The following is a 17,189-nucleotide window of genomic DNA, read 5'->3' as shown; positions in this document are numbered from 1 at the left end:
ATATAAGCATTAATTTTTTTATAATAAATCATTTTTTATTCAACCATCATTACTAAGATGTATTGTCCCTCTGAAAAATTAATTTTTCTGTTGAATATGCCATTTTAATGTCACCAAATAGTTATCCACTTTGACCAAAAATTGGATCAAAAAAAAAAAAAAAAAAAAGTATTTACCTAAAAAAATATAATTTAAAGCAAAAAAATAGTAAAATTGGCTTGAATTTTACCATTTATTTGTAATTTTATAAGTGAAAACTTTAATTTTTCCAGTTTGTTTTCTACAGAAATGATTAACTTTATTAAAGCTACAAAATAATCTATGCAAAGTCTGATTTTATTAATCTTTATTTTTCATGTTTTTGGGGGACAATGCATCTTTGAAGAATTATGAATTATTTCGCAGAAGTCTGCTTGTTAAAGTAATTGGTGGTAAATGGAATGATGCATGACGTCACATACATTAGCCAATCAATAATCGTTGCAACCTGTTTCCATGGTGATTTGGGAGTTTCAATATTGAAAGCATACGGAGAATAAGGGCCCGTTTCTATTTAGCAAGAAAGAATGATATTTGAAAATGAGTCCTTTAAAAGAAAAACACAATTTTATAATCTTATTTCGATGGTCGCAACCGGTTGAAATCAGAAGGGGAAAACAGTTCTTGAAGAGCCAAACTTAGCTGCAACGCAATCATGGTTTCAATTTGACCTCACCGCAAAAGGTCACTGAAAGGTCCGAAAATTTGAATACTGTTTGTGGGTAACTAAATGAGAAACCAGTTTTATTTTGAGTAAAAACTTTTCTATTCAGTCTGTGATATTAACAAACAACAACTGGTTTTGAAAAAAAAACTTACCATTACCAGCTAGTAAGGGGATAAAGAATTACATTTGGCTACTGATACGTCAACATTGCAGAAACCAATCTGCTTTAAACACTTGTGCCATTACTTAATAATTATGATTTCATAAAAGTAATATTCTTCTAATATTAAGCCATCATTTTTGTAAAAATAGAGCATTAGGGAGGCTACTGTAGACTCCCTGGTAAACCAACCATTTTAAAATCAAGGCCAAAACATGGCATTTAAATCACAGTATACACATTGGAAACAAGCTACTTCCGTTCATCTTCCTCATGAGCTGGCCATAAACGCATGACCTCTTTAGAGTTCAACAAATAATTCCGCATGTTTTTGTGCAATTGACATTTTTATTCGTTTCCAGTTATTCAATCTAAAACATAAAAATATATACAGAAAGTCTACAACAATAACCATAACATAACATGGTGATAATATATGACGATGAAAAGTTGTTGATAATAAAACTATACAGTATGTAGACTATCGGTATTCAAACTTTAGAATTTGTGTAGATGTTTTAATGGTTGTTAAACCTGTAACAGTCTATTGAATTATAACAGCTAATTCTATTACAATGCATTACAATTTCTCTGAAAGTTTCAGTCTTGAAAATAACCTTGAAAATATAATCATTTTCCAAAAAGTTGCAAATAATATAAACAATACAGGAAGGTAATTCCATAACAGACAAGAAGGTAAAAAATGTTTCAGTCTAATTGTCGAAAGAGTCTGGACTAGGTTAAGAAATAGGTATAAATTTAAAGTGTACAGCCATATCCTTTCCTTTGGTAAGGGTTATACTTGAGTAAATCTTGTCGTAAGAAGTGGCTTCTACTAATCTTTTAATTCAGACTTATGGTGTTGTATGCTGAGTACTGCGTAGGTCTGAACAGGCCCTAGTATTGATTTAATTTAGAGATTTGAAGAGAGATTTATAAATTCAAGCCAGCTGTTCTGAAACAACTTTATTTCCCTAGAGACATCCAGGGAACATTGTATCTAACACCTCATTTGCTAGCAGCCGCGTCATTTCCTTTCAAATTTTGTCTATTATGTATTTCACTTCATCAGTGGGGGTGCACAATATTCACTGAACCATGTCATCTAAAATATCTAGTGGTATCTTGTCCTCTATTCTATAAAGCCTAGATAGATATACTGTAACTGCTTCTGACAAATCAATGATTTAGCATTTTGTTCTGTGACTATTGGTATGATTCTTTTATGGCACCTTCCCATAATGCATTTTATTATTTATAGGCTATAAAGAATAGGCAATGCACAAAATACTGTTGGCATAGCTACAGTACTGTAAACAAACTATAAATTGTTTAAAGAAGGGCTTAACAAAATACATGATCCAGCACATTAATATGCTTTAAAAAAAAAGGTACTGAGCATGGTACAGCATGTCACCAATCCTGAAATTCATACCCATACAAGAGGATTTCTACAGATCCCATATCACACTTTCTGATTTGAATGCAGTGGCGTAACAGCTATAAGCGCTTACTGGCTAAACACATGGCCCCAGAGCTTATGGCCCCGAGCTGTGCCCAGGGAAAAACCAGGCATTAAAATATGTTGAAAAGGCTAAAAAGACCTCAGGCCCCCATCGTTGGAGGGTCACTTAAGTTTACTAAACCAAGGGGCCTCAGGTCTTTGCGTTACGTCACAGTCAGGTGATTATTCTGGTTCAATTGTCCACATTACTGTTTCTATTATCACCTGGATACAATTTTACTTTTAGTAGGTACTTCAGTTGTATGTACATATTAGGACATATATAAATAGTAAATGTGGTCAAAATTGAGAGGATGAGCTCACCAACCACACAATAGTCATTATATCAGGCAGGAAGTCTTTACTTGCAACCTCTTCCAGGGTTTGAATGGCAGGTAATGGTAAATGGCCTCTAAATTGAGCATTGGTTGCTGACTACTATAAGCGTCATAGTTTAGAATGGTTTAATGGCCTCTGAATTGAAAGTCAATGCATTGGTGGATGATTACAGTAGCCTCGGTTTAGAAAGTTAGTAGAATTAATAGTTGATTACTGTACTGTATGTAAAGCTCTGTCTACACTATCAAACTTTATGTGATGTGCCCATACAGGTATATGGACATGATCAGGTCATATCATTATCATATTTGGGCATATCACTACCATATTTGGGCACATCACATTTTTTTGTCAAAAAAATTATTGTTAAAGTGGACCAATTTTCATGATCTGAATGAAGGACAGAATAAATGAAATGCTTACCTTAGAATGTGGCTTATTAACTACCTTTTGTTCATTCGGTAAATAGCTTATTACAACATAATTCTCCGGAAATAGATTTCTATAAAAAAAAAAAAAAAATTAAAAATATAAAATTTTTTGTTTATTCATGTCTAAGTATATTTTAAGACCGTACCTGTAACTGTCCAAAATTTAATCCAATTTAAAATTAAAATTTTTGTTCACAATGTTTGTTCATTTTTGTTAGGGTTACATGTTTAAAGCAATTGTGCTTATTTTCCCATTCCATTATAATTCTTTTTTATTTTATTTTATGGGCTTGTCCCACTTTTATTACATTTTGATGTATTGTACACATTATTAAAATATATATAAGGTTTGTTTATACACATCACAGACACAGAATATTCCCTTGTACAGTATTATTAAAATTAAAACCAAATTTTAGAAAAGCTTCCATCTTTGCTTGTCACATGCAAGTGAAACAAGTGAATCATATTTGTGATTATTATTAAAATCTATTCTTATTGTATGTATGTTTTTATTTTGATCTTTGGGATAAAAATGAATGAATGAATAATACTGAAAACAATTACAGATTTGGTATTCAAAAACAATATGAATCAATAAAATATAGTTCAACAATACAAAATTAGCATAATTCATATTCATAATGCTAACCTTATGGGCAATCAAATGATACCAACAATAACTACAGTAGGCAGGTCCAGTGTTAATATTTATGAGATACAGTAACTGTAATTTATCTATAGGAACAGACTTCCTGACGCTCTAACAAATATGAGATAATTCCACAGAGAAACAAAGCAATATAAAAACTGGAATATGCTATGACTCAAAGAAAGTAATAGTTTGGCTGAAACGAATAACAATAGAAATTTAATAATTAATTTATTTTAAACATAAGTTGAAATTGGCAACCCAAATATAGATATTTTGTATATATATATTTATTGAAATTTGTTTATTTTTTGTGAGGTAATCGGAGGTAATATACTTGAAAAAATTTAAATTCATTTATTTAGAGTTTATTGTTTGTGAGAACCGACTTTTTTTTTGTGATTATTCAGCAGAAAAACATCAATTAAATAATGTTGTGTTAGAACAACGTCCTACATAGCAGCAGGAAAGGTGTGTAATCGGAGGTAATATACTTGAAAACCTCAATTCAAGATCCTTAACGGAGAATAAAGGTTGAAGATCCTTAACCGAGAATAACGGTTGACATTGTATACGTGCAAGATTAAAGATAAAAAAAAATATGCTAAATAATGGATAACTTTGAAGTATTATGTCTGTTTAATGTTATTTAATGTACTATATAGTATACCATACCATACTCCGTATGGAGTAGATAGTCCCTATCCAATCCAATTTATTTAAACCCACTAAAAAGCTCCAGGTGTAATGGTACCATATCAAGCAGAAGATTTTATGTTTGAATCTTGGTTGAGGTGGCTTTTCCTCATTCTCACAGATTTGCTTATCTTAAAGTTTATAAATTATTATTAATTATTATTTTCATTATATCATCAGTGGGTGGTGTATAGTTTCTCTAAGCCTATTAGTAATTAGTCTGTTAATTATTAATTAGTAATTTTTTGGTCAATTTTTACTTAGTTTTACTTTCTATAGACCAGAGATTCCGAAATAAAAGATTGAATTGAATTTTTAAAATTCATATTATAACATTAACTAATAAAGATAAATTTATAGAAGGCATTTTTTTAATGAACAGATCTTCTGTTAATATTTCGGTTGAGTTAATTGGCAGAGACCTGGTATTGTCTCGATGTCTTACTAATTATGTAAAAAGGGATGGATGGTGTTGAGTTTTAATTTTCTAATTATGCATTTGCTCGATATATAAAATATATGTTATTATCGAAATTAACAATATAACATTTTTCATTTCATACAATTCTGATATTAATAATGATAAGATTGAGTTCAAAGGATGACTCATCAATGTTTTTAATGGTGTATGAATAATGGTACATTTCCCTATTAGGCTGCTATTATAAAAATCAACCATTGTGAATTCTAAAATGCTCGGATATTGTTACCCAATATATTTCCATCTTTACATTCAAACGTCCAATCAAACAATACACGAATCCTTGACTTGTGGTGTCGGAAGATCTACTTCCTGAGTAGAAGCCTCTTTATAATCCAAAACGATGTACTGTACCCCATAAGGTGTTTACACAGCACACCTGTGTTAAAATGTAAGAGGTTTTAAGGAAGAGTACCAGGTAGGCATGGTACCGAAATGGGTAGGAGTAGGCCTGCTGTGAGGTTTGATGACTCATCATAAATTAGGGTAATTCTTAGATTAGAATGACATTTAAAAAGGCTTAGCAGGATCTAGGTGATGTAAATCCTACATGACATCTAAGAAGATCCAATCAAGTGAATGTTAAAGTTCATTTATAAAGCTCTGTCTACACTATCAAAAAAAGTGTGATGTGCCCAAATATGGTAGTGATATGCCCAAATATGACATCATCATGTCCATATATGGGGTTTGCAGTGTTTAGCAATACCCTATACATGGGCACATAACATTTTTTTTTAAAGTTTGATAGTGTAGACAGAGCCTAAAGAACACCATTTAAAATCCCATAAAACATAATATAAAATGTCATACAAATTAGGAACATCTAAATTAATTTCTGGAGTTACAATGGTTGTTAATTTGTCAATTCATATAATTTAATTTGCTAACATGTTCAATAAAATCAACATAAATAGGCTAATTTGATGTCGAATTTAAGCGTTCTGAAATACTGAATGTGTCATGTGAGGCTCATGACGTGATCCAGTAACAGTGTAGTGTGGGAGCATACCTATGTATAATATTTGAATAAATCAAAATTGATTTTCGAAAATTCAAGAAATTCGTTGGATAAATTCTTGTGACCTAGTAATTGAGGCAGAAATAAACGGAAAGCAGCTTTCCTATCAAAATCACTTTCACTTAATATTATTATTAAATAGAAAATTATACAGGAATTATAGGTCTGCTATGACGTGTGATAAAATAAATGTAATAAGCACCTGGACATTTCTAATTTCGCTACTGTTTGGTAAGGTCTGTTTTGTAATGATAATACAGGTTCAAGTCTCCCAATACCAGACACCCTTGGGCTGACGGGATGTGTCTGGTTTTCCAACAATTCTGGTTCAGATAATTTTTGTATGGTAAAAGATTTAGGATTTTTTTAACCTGTGTGTGTGGTTCCGCGAAAGTTTCTTGGTTTTCAGTGAGCCTGGTATTGGGAGATCCAATTTCAACGGCAATATAGATATAGTATACCATGAAAACTGGCAATACAACACAAATTGTATTAGATTTAGGTGATAAATTTTAACTTTAACACTAACAGTGCTGATGTGCACTACACTACAGTTAAGCTCTGTCTACACTATCAAACTAGTTTGACAAAAAATGTGATGTGCCCAAATATGGTAGTGACATGACCAAATTATTAGTGATATGACATCATCATGTCCCTATATGGGCACATCACATTTGAGAGTCACTATAGCGTAGATAGAGCTTAATGTAGTGATAGTCACATAGATTCTACCAATTATACACAGTTAGTCAAAGATAATTAAAAATGTTTTTTTTTTGTTGTAGATTTTGACATGGTTGGTATTTTGTAGGTGAAAGACATTCAAGAGTTCATATTTGAATATACTTTAAATCTAATTGAATATTATATAGTACAGGTAACCTTCAATGGTAGAAATTGAAAGGTGTGTAACCGGAAGCATTTGATCTTCCTCTATTTAATCTAATCTAAATAAACTGAGGATTGAAATTTTAAAAAATTCAATTATTTTGAGAATCTTAAAAAAGAACATTTCAGAACTACTTTGGATGGACGTACAGTATAAGAAATATAAAAAAAATTCTGTAAATTCAGTGGACACTTTCCTGGAGTTTGTTTTAATACTACATGGCCACGCCTACAGAGAATGCAAAGGACACCCCTATTAAAGATGTATTGTCCCCCTGAAAAATAATTTTTTTGTTGAATATGCCATTTCAATGTCACCTAATAGTTATCCACTTCGAGCAAAAATTGGATCTAAACAAAATTTATTTACCTAAAAAAACTATAATTTAAAGCAAAAAATGGTCAAATTGGCTGCAGTGCCAGCCAATGGATTTTTGGTTGAATTTAACCATTTATTATGTTATTTTATATTAGTGAAAACATTTTTTTTTTCTATCGAAGTGATTACATTTATTAAAACTACAAAATAACCTATTCAAAGTCTGATTTAATTAATCTTCATTTTTCATGTTTTTGAGGGACAATACATCTTTACTGCAAAACCTGAATTGGGGTTATTATCCACTGTATAAGTATAAAAGAAATGGGACATTTACAAAGACGGTTTTATGACATGTTCGCATTTTAATTCAAGTATAATTCTTGGAATTAATAGAATAATAAGAGCAGATAATAAAATAGACTATCAAAATATAATAAACACTTCGTTCACAGGGTCAAGGTAAGAATAACATCATAAATATTAAGTAATTACACAAAAGCTCTATTATCAGTCAAGTGTACAGTAAAACAAACAAACAATAAAGACTTCCTGTAGGTAGAGTAGAGGGGTGGTGGGGAGTTCATCTAGAACTCACTCAGATGCTTAAACAGATAAATAAAGGCCAATTTACACCGAAGAGCGGTAAAGGAGCTGAAAACCATGTAGCTTGTCCCATGTACAATGTGCATCTATCCTCAACCGCCTGTCCGCTTTGTATACACGGTTATAAGAAATAACATAGATTCTACTATATTTTTATTTTCCGCTTACTGTTACCGATCTTCTGTGTAAATTGGCCTTAATAGTTCCATATCAGCCTCAGGATTTTTGGCTTAATTAATAGGTCAAAATTAACTTTCTAAAAAACAGCCTACTTGAAAATCAGAATGGTCTATATTATGGTCAATGTAATTTGTTATCAGTGTTAATGTTTATTTTTTAACTTTTTAAAACAATTCTTCAGTTTCTAAAGTATGTAAATGAGAAGGTGGAGGACTATATTAGTCCAAACAGTTTTTGAGGACTATACTCAAATTTTTAGGCATGATGATGTCATCAAAATGAAAATGGTGGCGACTCATGAGAAAGATAATTGATTGAGCAAACACATATTAAAATTTGAAAGAAAATCGGCTCAAATTTAGAGGCTCTGCTGATTGTTGTTTACACAGCACTACAGTAAACTACAGACTATGAAATAATTATGAATACAGTACAATATATTAATTTATTCATCTAGAGATTAATCAATTATAACCTTATTAAATATTAGTAATAGTTGGAGAGACGAGTTGCCAACACCCAATGTCTGCCGAATCTCATTAAACTTGTGATGACATCATACTGATTATAGTGGCAGAGCCGATACAAATGTATTCATCAATCTACGAAGCGCTCAAGCAAAGCGCTCAAGCGAAACAACATACTGGGTCATAATGCCATTATACTTTTGAAAATAGATACAGAAATGTAAGAGTAAATTTTAATATTTAATTTTCAGTCACATTTTATAATCTGTCAATTAATATCACCAAAGAAGAGAGATCTGTACACTAGTTATGATATTATTTGAACGACATTAATTAGGTGATCATTTAGAATAAAATGATCACCTATTGTTATTGTATAAAATCTTTATTAGGTGATCATTTAGAATAAAATGATCACCTATTGTTATTGTATCAAATCTTTATTGTTATTATTGTTTCTGGGCACTATTTTGTGTAACAAATATCTAAAAAAGTTTAATGTCAATGATTACCAAAATTTCACAATGTCTTTCAAATACTTTAACTTAGTCCTAATAAGCTTTTCAGCGTGATCACTCATCCGTGACGTCATTTATACGCCATTTTGTGAAATCACATTATCAATCATATCTCCATAATTCATTATCACATATTAATGAAATTTATTACACGTAAACTTCAGGTCAAGGGTAAAAATATTAGCAAGTAAAAACGCACGCGCACGTAGGGTCATGCGCGTAAAATCGCGCGTTCAAAATTTAAAAAGCTCAAAATTAAGTTTTAATCAATTTAGAGCATGAATTAGGCCATTTGCGTGTTTCAAAAAATTACTGCGCAAAAATGCGTTTTTGAGCGCGCGATTCTTAAAAAGCGTAAAAATACGATTTTTTTGTAGAAATCGCATTCTACTCACCATCCTTAGTACATTCACCGAATTTGAGTTCGTTCCGACTTAAAATAACGCTATACGAGCATGTTAAAAATGACAAAATGCGCACATTAATTTCACAAAAGTTCTGAAAATGGTGAAAAATATGTCTTTTTTTAAATGAAAATAACTCTTCAGAATGGACGATGACCCCTACATTTTTTAACTTATTCGGGAAGCCATTGAGTTGTAGATATAAATGTATATACACATTAGACGTACAAAATGGTATTACGTCATCACATGGCCACTTGAATTAAAAAATTAGGTTTTTTTCTCTTTTGTCATAGATTATCACATTCAACTGAGCGCATCTCGGTTATTTTGCGCCCGATTTTCGCTCAATTTTTTGTATATGATTGCTCATTTAATTATCTTTCTCATGAGTTGTCAACATTTTTATTTCGATGACGTCATCACGCGTAAAAATTTGAATAACCTAGGTCGTGTAATTTTAGCTACACCATACATTTGAATATCTAATAGCTCTTCAGAATTAAAGGTGACCTTGAAGATTATAATTTATTATGAAAGCTGTTGAAATGTAGATATGAATTCATATAAAAATTAAGCCTATCGGATGTTGTGATGTTATCATATGGCCAGTTGAAGTTAAAACGTAGTTTTTATATTTCTTTAGTCGAAGTTATACAAATTTCAATGAGCGCGCATTGCGCTTCTACGTATCAAATTCTCTTCCAATCCTTATAGTTATTTGCTCAATTCATTATCTTTCGAAATTGTCATCTTCGAGTTTATTTTGATAATTCCATCATACCAACAAATTTGAACATGATGTGGGTCCAGTAATTTCACCTATGCTACACTGTATATAGATATACAGTATATACTGTACATAATAGGTACAACTCAGCACTATAAGTGTATATGCATCATGTCATAGGATGGCGTACATCAGCTTTTTACGATCGTATGTTAACGTACGTGCATGTTTAAAAAATGTTAATTTCATTAAAATGATAAAAATGATCACCTATAATTCGTCAAAGTGACGAATTAAATTCTAGTTATTATTAGGTGATCATTTAGAATAAAATGATCACCTATTGTTATTGTATAAAATCTTTATTATTATTTTTTTGGTTTTCCGCAACGAAGTTGCAGGAAAACCTCTTGTGATTGTACGAAATCATCATCATCTTTTTTAGTTATCCGCATTCAGCGGATAACTCCTTGTAACTGTCCTGTTTCATCATCTTTTTTTCTTCATCTTTCTTTCTGTCATTTTTGTGCAGAGCGTATCTCTAAAACGTGTAAAGTTAACATTTCATAACTTTGTCAACATATGGGCATTCACGTGAAGTTGTGCTTTTCTATTTGTGAATGATGTCAGAGTTGCGCAACATGACTTACGCGTGTTTTTATGAATTTCGCATATTTAACATAGATCGAAAACCATATAACAATTTATATTGAAACTTAGCAAAAGTTTAATTTATGTTTTGCGCTAACTTTTTGTGCCCAAAAAATGTCATGTTTTACAAAAAGTTACGCGCGCACGCGCGTTTAAAATTTTAATATGCGAAAAAAAAATTTCTAATCAACTTTCTACGCGTTTCATGTCATTTTGAGCATGTCAAAAATCCCCACGTGCGCGCAATTTTTTACGCACGCGGTGCGCACGTAGCGTTAAAAACATAATTTTTTCGAATGATTTATGTTTTTCCAGCCTTTTCTAGTAATATTACCAAGTTTTAAACAATTTCGACTTAAAATTACGTCATACGAGCACGTAGAATTGGACAATTTTCGCACATTTTTGATGAAAAAGTTCAAAAATTCGTAAAAAGTATGCCTTTTTTTAAACAGTCGTAATTTCTAAACTGGACGGTCAACTTTTTGTGGATGACATATTCTTGAAGTTGATGAGTTGTAGATATCGGATCATGTATTAATATGGTTAACCGGACATTGTGACGTCATCGTATGGCCACGCGAATATAAAATATATGATTTTTGTATCTTTCGTCATAGCTCATCACATTTAATAGAGCGCATCTACACTTATCCGTTTTCCATTTTCACCCCGATTTTGATAGTGTCTAGGTCAATCAACTATCTTTCGCATGAGTTAAAAATATTTTAATTTTTATTACGTCATTATGTCTAAAAACGTCAATAACGTGGGTCACTTATTTTCATCTTTACAGTAAATTTCAATCTGTTATAGCTCGTCAGAATAAAAAGTGATAATCATGATTAAAACGTTTCCTGGAAGCTATTGGATTGTAGATACGAATTCATGTGAACATTTTTCCAATCCGACGTTGTGACGTCATTACATGGCCAGTTTAATAAAAAAGTCGTATTTTCATATTTTGTGTCATAGTTCATCACATTTAAAAGAGCGCGCATCTATATTTTACGTATCCAAATTTCTTCTTCACGTTAACATGTTGTTGCTGAGATAATATCCTTCCGAAATTGCTATCTTAGTTTTTCATTTTGATACCGTCGCCATGTTAAAAATTGGAATAAATGGCGGGTCCCGTAATTTCACCTATTCTACACTGTATGTAATATATGTATAAAGATTTTACTGGTTATACTGACTGTAACGGAATGGTATAGCCCAAATCATTTATTTCCTACCTATTTCTATAATGTAGCAGGCCAAATAAGACTAGGTTCTGATTGGCTATTTTACTATTCGTGTAAAAACTACTCACTAAATTTTGGTAAACAACTTATCCAGGGACCTAGTAGGTCTCTGGCACTCTTCGTTTTGATATAAGGTAATAAATGCCATGATCTTTTTCTGTGTGCAATATTCCAACGTATGACGTGCGCGTGGCGCTTGTCGTGCGGATAACTAACTCGTCAAAGTGACGAGTTACATGTCTAGTTTTCATCTTCTTTCTTTCTGTATGATTTTTGTGTAACGCTTTTCTCTAAAACTTGCAAACATAACATTTTTTTAACTATGTTGACATTTTGACATTTATGTAACGTCGTCAAGCGAAGCTTTTCATGATGCTTACAATTGCGCAACGTGACGTACGCGCGATTTAACGATTTTCTCGTATTTAACATAGCTCGACAACCAAATAACATTTCAACTTGAAACTTTGCAAAAGTTTAATTTATATTATGCGCTAACTTTCTGTGGAAAAAAAAATTGCGTGTTTTACACAAAGTTACGCGCGCACGCGCATTTAAAATTTCAAAATGCGCAAAATTAATTTATAATCAACTTTCTACGCGTTTCATGTCGTTTTAAGCATGTCAAAAATTCCCACGCGTGCGCACATTTTTACGTGTGCGGTGCGCACGTAGCATTGAAAACGTATTTTTTTCGCGTGATTTATGTTTTTCCAGCCTTTTCTAGTAATTTTACCAAATTTTAAACAATTTCGACTTAAAGATACGTCATACGAGCACGTCGAATTGGACAATTTGCGCGCGTTTTTTATGAAAAGGTTAAAAAATTCGTTTAAAATATGCCTTTTTTTAAACAGTCGTAATTTCTAAACTAGACGGTCAACTTTTTGTGGATGGCATATTCTGGAAGTAGATGAGTTGTAGATATCGTATCAGGTATTATTATGGCTAACCGGACATTGTGACGTCATCGTATGGCCACGCGAATATAAAATTTAGGATTTTTGTATCTTTCGTCATAGCTTACCACATTGAATAGAGCGCATCTCCACTTATCCGTTTTCCATTTTCACCCCGATTTTGATATTGTCTAGGTCAATCAACTATCTTTCGCAAGAGTTAAAAATATTTTAATTTTTTTGACGTCATCATGCCTAAAAATGTAAATCACGTGTGGCATTAATTTCATCTTTACAGTAAATTTTAATCTGTTAGAGCTCGTAAGAATAAAATGTGATAATCACGATTAAAACATTTTCTGGAAGCTATTGGATTGTAGATACGAAAATATGTAAAAATGTTGCCAATCGGATGTTGTGACGTCATCATATGGCCAGTTAAATAAAAAAGGTCGTATTTTCATCTTTTGCGTCATAATTCATTACATTTAAAAGAGCGCGCATCAATATTTCACGTATTCAAATTTCTTCTACACGCTGATACGTTGTTGCTGAGATAATTTCCTTTCGGAAATGCTACCTTCGCGTTTCATTTTAAAACCGTCAACATGTTAAAAATTGCAATAAATATCGGGTCCCGTAATTTCACCTATTCTACACTGTATGTGATATGGATACAGATTATGCTGTGTATACTATATATGAATTTAAATAATAAAATTCAGCAATAACAACATATCATATTCTTCAGTTCAGGTCATAATGCCAACGTGAACACTTCCTTTTGTCCTCAACCTATCCCCTTAATGTTAATGTTGCACCACTTGCGCGGCGGAAAACCAAACTCGTCAAAGTGACGAGTTACATGTCTAGTTTATTTTTTTTCTTTTTATTGTTTCTGTACACTATTTTGTGTAACAATTATCTCAAAAAGTTTAATGTCAATGATTACAAAAATTTCAGAATATCTTTCAAATAATATAACTTAATCCTAATAAGCTTTCCAGCGTGATCACTCATCCGTGACGACATTTATACGCCATTTTGCGAAATCACATCATCAATCATATCTCCATAATTCATTAACACATATTAATGAAATTCACTACACGTAAACTTCAGATCAAGGGTAAAAATATTAGCAAATAAAAACGCACGCGCACGTAGGTTCATGTGGTGATATCGCGCGTTAAAAATTTAAAACGCTCAAAATTAAGTTTTGATTAATTTAGAGCATGAATTAGGCCATTTGCGTGTTTCAAAAAATTACTGCGCAAAAATGCGTTTTTGCGCGCGCGATACTTAAAAAGCGTAAAAAATATGAATTTTTTTTACCAATCTCATTCTACTCACCATCCTTAGTACATTCACCAAATTTGAGTCAGTTCCGACTTAAAATAACGCTATACGAGCACGTTAAAAATGACAAAATGCGCACATTAATTTTACAAAAGTTCTGAAAATGGTGAAAAATAGGTCTTTTTTAAAATGAAAATAATTCTTCAGAATGCAAGATGACCCCCGATTTTTTTAACTTATTCTGGAAGCCATTGAGTTGTAGATATGAATTCATGTACACATTTTACGTACAAAATGTTTTGACGTCATCAAATGGCCACTTGAATTTAAAAATTAGGATTTGTTATCTTTTTGTGTAGATTATCACATTCAACAGAGCGCATCTTGGTTATGTGTGCTCGAATTTCGCACAACTTTCAGTATGTGCTTGCTTAATTAATTATCTTTATCATGAGTTGATACTATCTTCATTTTAATGACGTCATCACGCGTAAAAACTTGAATAACGTAGGCCGTGTAATTTCACCTTCGCAGTAAATTTGAATATTTTACAGCTCTTCAGAATTGAAGGTTACCTTGATGATTATAATTTATTATGAAAGCTGATGAAATGTAGATATTAATTCATATAAAAATTAAGCCTATCGGATGTTGTGACGTTAACATATGGCCAGTTGAAGTGAAAAAGTAGTTTTTTCATATTTTTCGTCAAAGTTATACACAATTCAAAGAGCGCGCACAGCGCTTCTACGTGCCAAATTTTTTTCCAAATCTTATATTTTTTGGCTCAATTAATTATCTTTCGAAATTTTCATCTTAAAGTTTAGTTTGGTAACGTCATCATGCCAAAAAATTAGAACATGTGTGTCCCCTAATTTCACCTATGCTACACTGTATATAGATATACAGTATATACTGTACATATTGTATATGGCATATAGGCACAACTCAGCACTATAAGCATATAATAGGATGGCATACATCAACATTTTCCGATCGTATGTTAACGTACGTGCATGTTTAAAAAAAATTAATTTCAGTAAAATGATAAAAATGATCACCTATAATTCGTCAAAGTGACGAATTAAATTCTAGTTTTTTTTCTTTTTTTTTTTCTTTTTATTGTTTCTGTACACTATTTTGTGTAACAATTATCTCAAAAAGTTTAATGTCAATGATTACAAAAATTTCAGAATATCTTTCAAATAATATAACTTAATCCTAATAAGCTTTCCAGCGTGATCACTCATCCGTGACGACATTTATACGCCATTTTGCGAAATCACATCATCAATCATATCTCCATAATTCATTATCACATATTAATGAAATTCACTACACGTAAACTTCAGATCAAGGGTAAAAATATTAGCAAATAAAAACGCACGCGCACGTAGGTTCATGTGGTGATATCGCGCGTTAAAAATTTAAAACGCTCAAAATTAAGTTTTGATCAATTTAGAGCATGAATTAGGCCATTTGCGTGTTTCAAAAAATTACTGCGCAAAAATGCGTTTTTGCGCGCGCGATACTTAAAAAGCGTAAAAAATATGAATTTTTTTTACAAATCTCATTCTACTCACCATCCTTAGTACATTCACCAAATTTGAGTCAGTTCCGACTTAAAATAACGCTATACGAGCACGTTAAAAATGACAAAATGCGCACATTAATTTTACAAAAGTTCTGAAAATGGTGAAAAATAGGTCTTTTTTAAAATGAAAATAATTCTTCAGAATGCAAGATGACCCCCGATTTTTTTAACTTATTCTGGAAGCCATTGAGTTGTAGATATGAATTCATGTACACATTTTACGTACAAAATGTTTTGACGTCATCAAATGGCCACTTGAATTTAAAAATTAGGATTTGTTATCTTTTTGTGTAGATTATCACATTCAACAGAGCGCATCTTGGTTATGTGTGCTCGAATTTCGCACAACTTTCAGTATGTGCTTGCTTAATTAATTATCTTTATCATGAGTTGATACTATCTTCATTTTAATGACGTCATCACGCGTAAAAACTTGAATAACGTAGGCCGTGTAATTTCACCTTCGCAGTAAATTTGAATATCTTACAGCTCTTCAGAATTGAAGGTTACCTTGATGATTATAATTTATTATGAAAGCTGATGAAATGTACATATTAATTCATATAAAAATTAAGCCTATCGGATGTTGTGACGTTAACATATGGCCAGTTGAAGTGAAAAAGTAGTTTTTTCATATTTTTCGTCAAAGTTATACACAATTCAAAGAGCGCGCACAGCGCTTCTACTTGCCAAATTTTTTTCCAAATCTTATATTTTTTTGCTCAATTAATTATCTTTCGAAATTGTCATCTTAAAGTTTAGTTTGATAACGTCATCATGCCAAAAAATTAGAACATGTGTGTCCCGTAATTTCACCTATGCTACACTGTATATAGATATACAGTATATACTGTACATATTGTATATGGCATATAGGCACAACTCAGCACTATAAGCATATAATAGGATGTGGCATACATCAACATTTTCCGATCGTATGTTAACGTACGTGCATGTTTAAAAAAAATTAATTTCAGTAAAATGATAAAAATGATCACCTATAATTCGTCAAAGTGACGAATTAAATTCTAGTTAGGTGATCATTTAGAATAAAATGATCACCTATTGTTATTGTATAAAATCTTTATTATTTTTTTTTTTATTTTTTTTATTGGTTTTCCGCAACGAAGTTGCAGGAAAACCTCTTGTGATTGTACGAAATCATCATCATCATCTTTTTTTTCATCTTCTTTCTTTCTGTATGATTTTTGTGTAACGCTTTTCTCTAAAACTTGCAAACATAACATTTTTTTAACTATGTTGACATTTTGACATTTATGTAACGTCGTCAAGCGAAGCTTTTCATGATGCTTACAATTGCGCAACGTGACGTACGCGCGATTTAACGATTTTCTCGTATTTAACATAGCTCGACAACCAAATAACATTTCAAC

The 17,189-nt window shown here is 31.6% G+C and overlaps 1 protein-coding gene across 4 annotated transcripts in view; it reads right to left on the bottom strand.

The window, feature by feature from the left end:
• LOC144837745 (zinc metalloproteinase-disintegrin-like MTP8) overlaps window positions 1-17,189 on the bottom strand; it is a 71,467-nt gene that overhangs the window by 21,879 nt on the left and 32,399 nt on the right. For all 4 annotated transcript variants that reach the window (XM_078692981.1, XM_078692983.1, XM_078692982.1 and 1 more), the window contains exon 4: window positions 3,133-3,211. In XM_078692981.1, the coding sequence (XP_078549107.1) occupies window positions 3,133-3,211 (79 nt within the window). The remainder of the gene's footprint in view (window positions 1-3,132; window positions 3,212-17,189) is intronic.

The sequence above is a fragment of the Antedon bifida genome, chromosome 3, assembly GCF_963402885.1.
Source record: "Antedon bifida chromosome 3, ecAntBifi1.1, whole genome shotgun sequence".
NCBI lineage: Eukaryota > Metazoa > Echinodermata > Crinoidea > Comatulida > Antedonidae > Antedon > Antedon bifida.
This window is presented reverse-complemented; position numbering and strand designations above follow the sequence as displayed.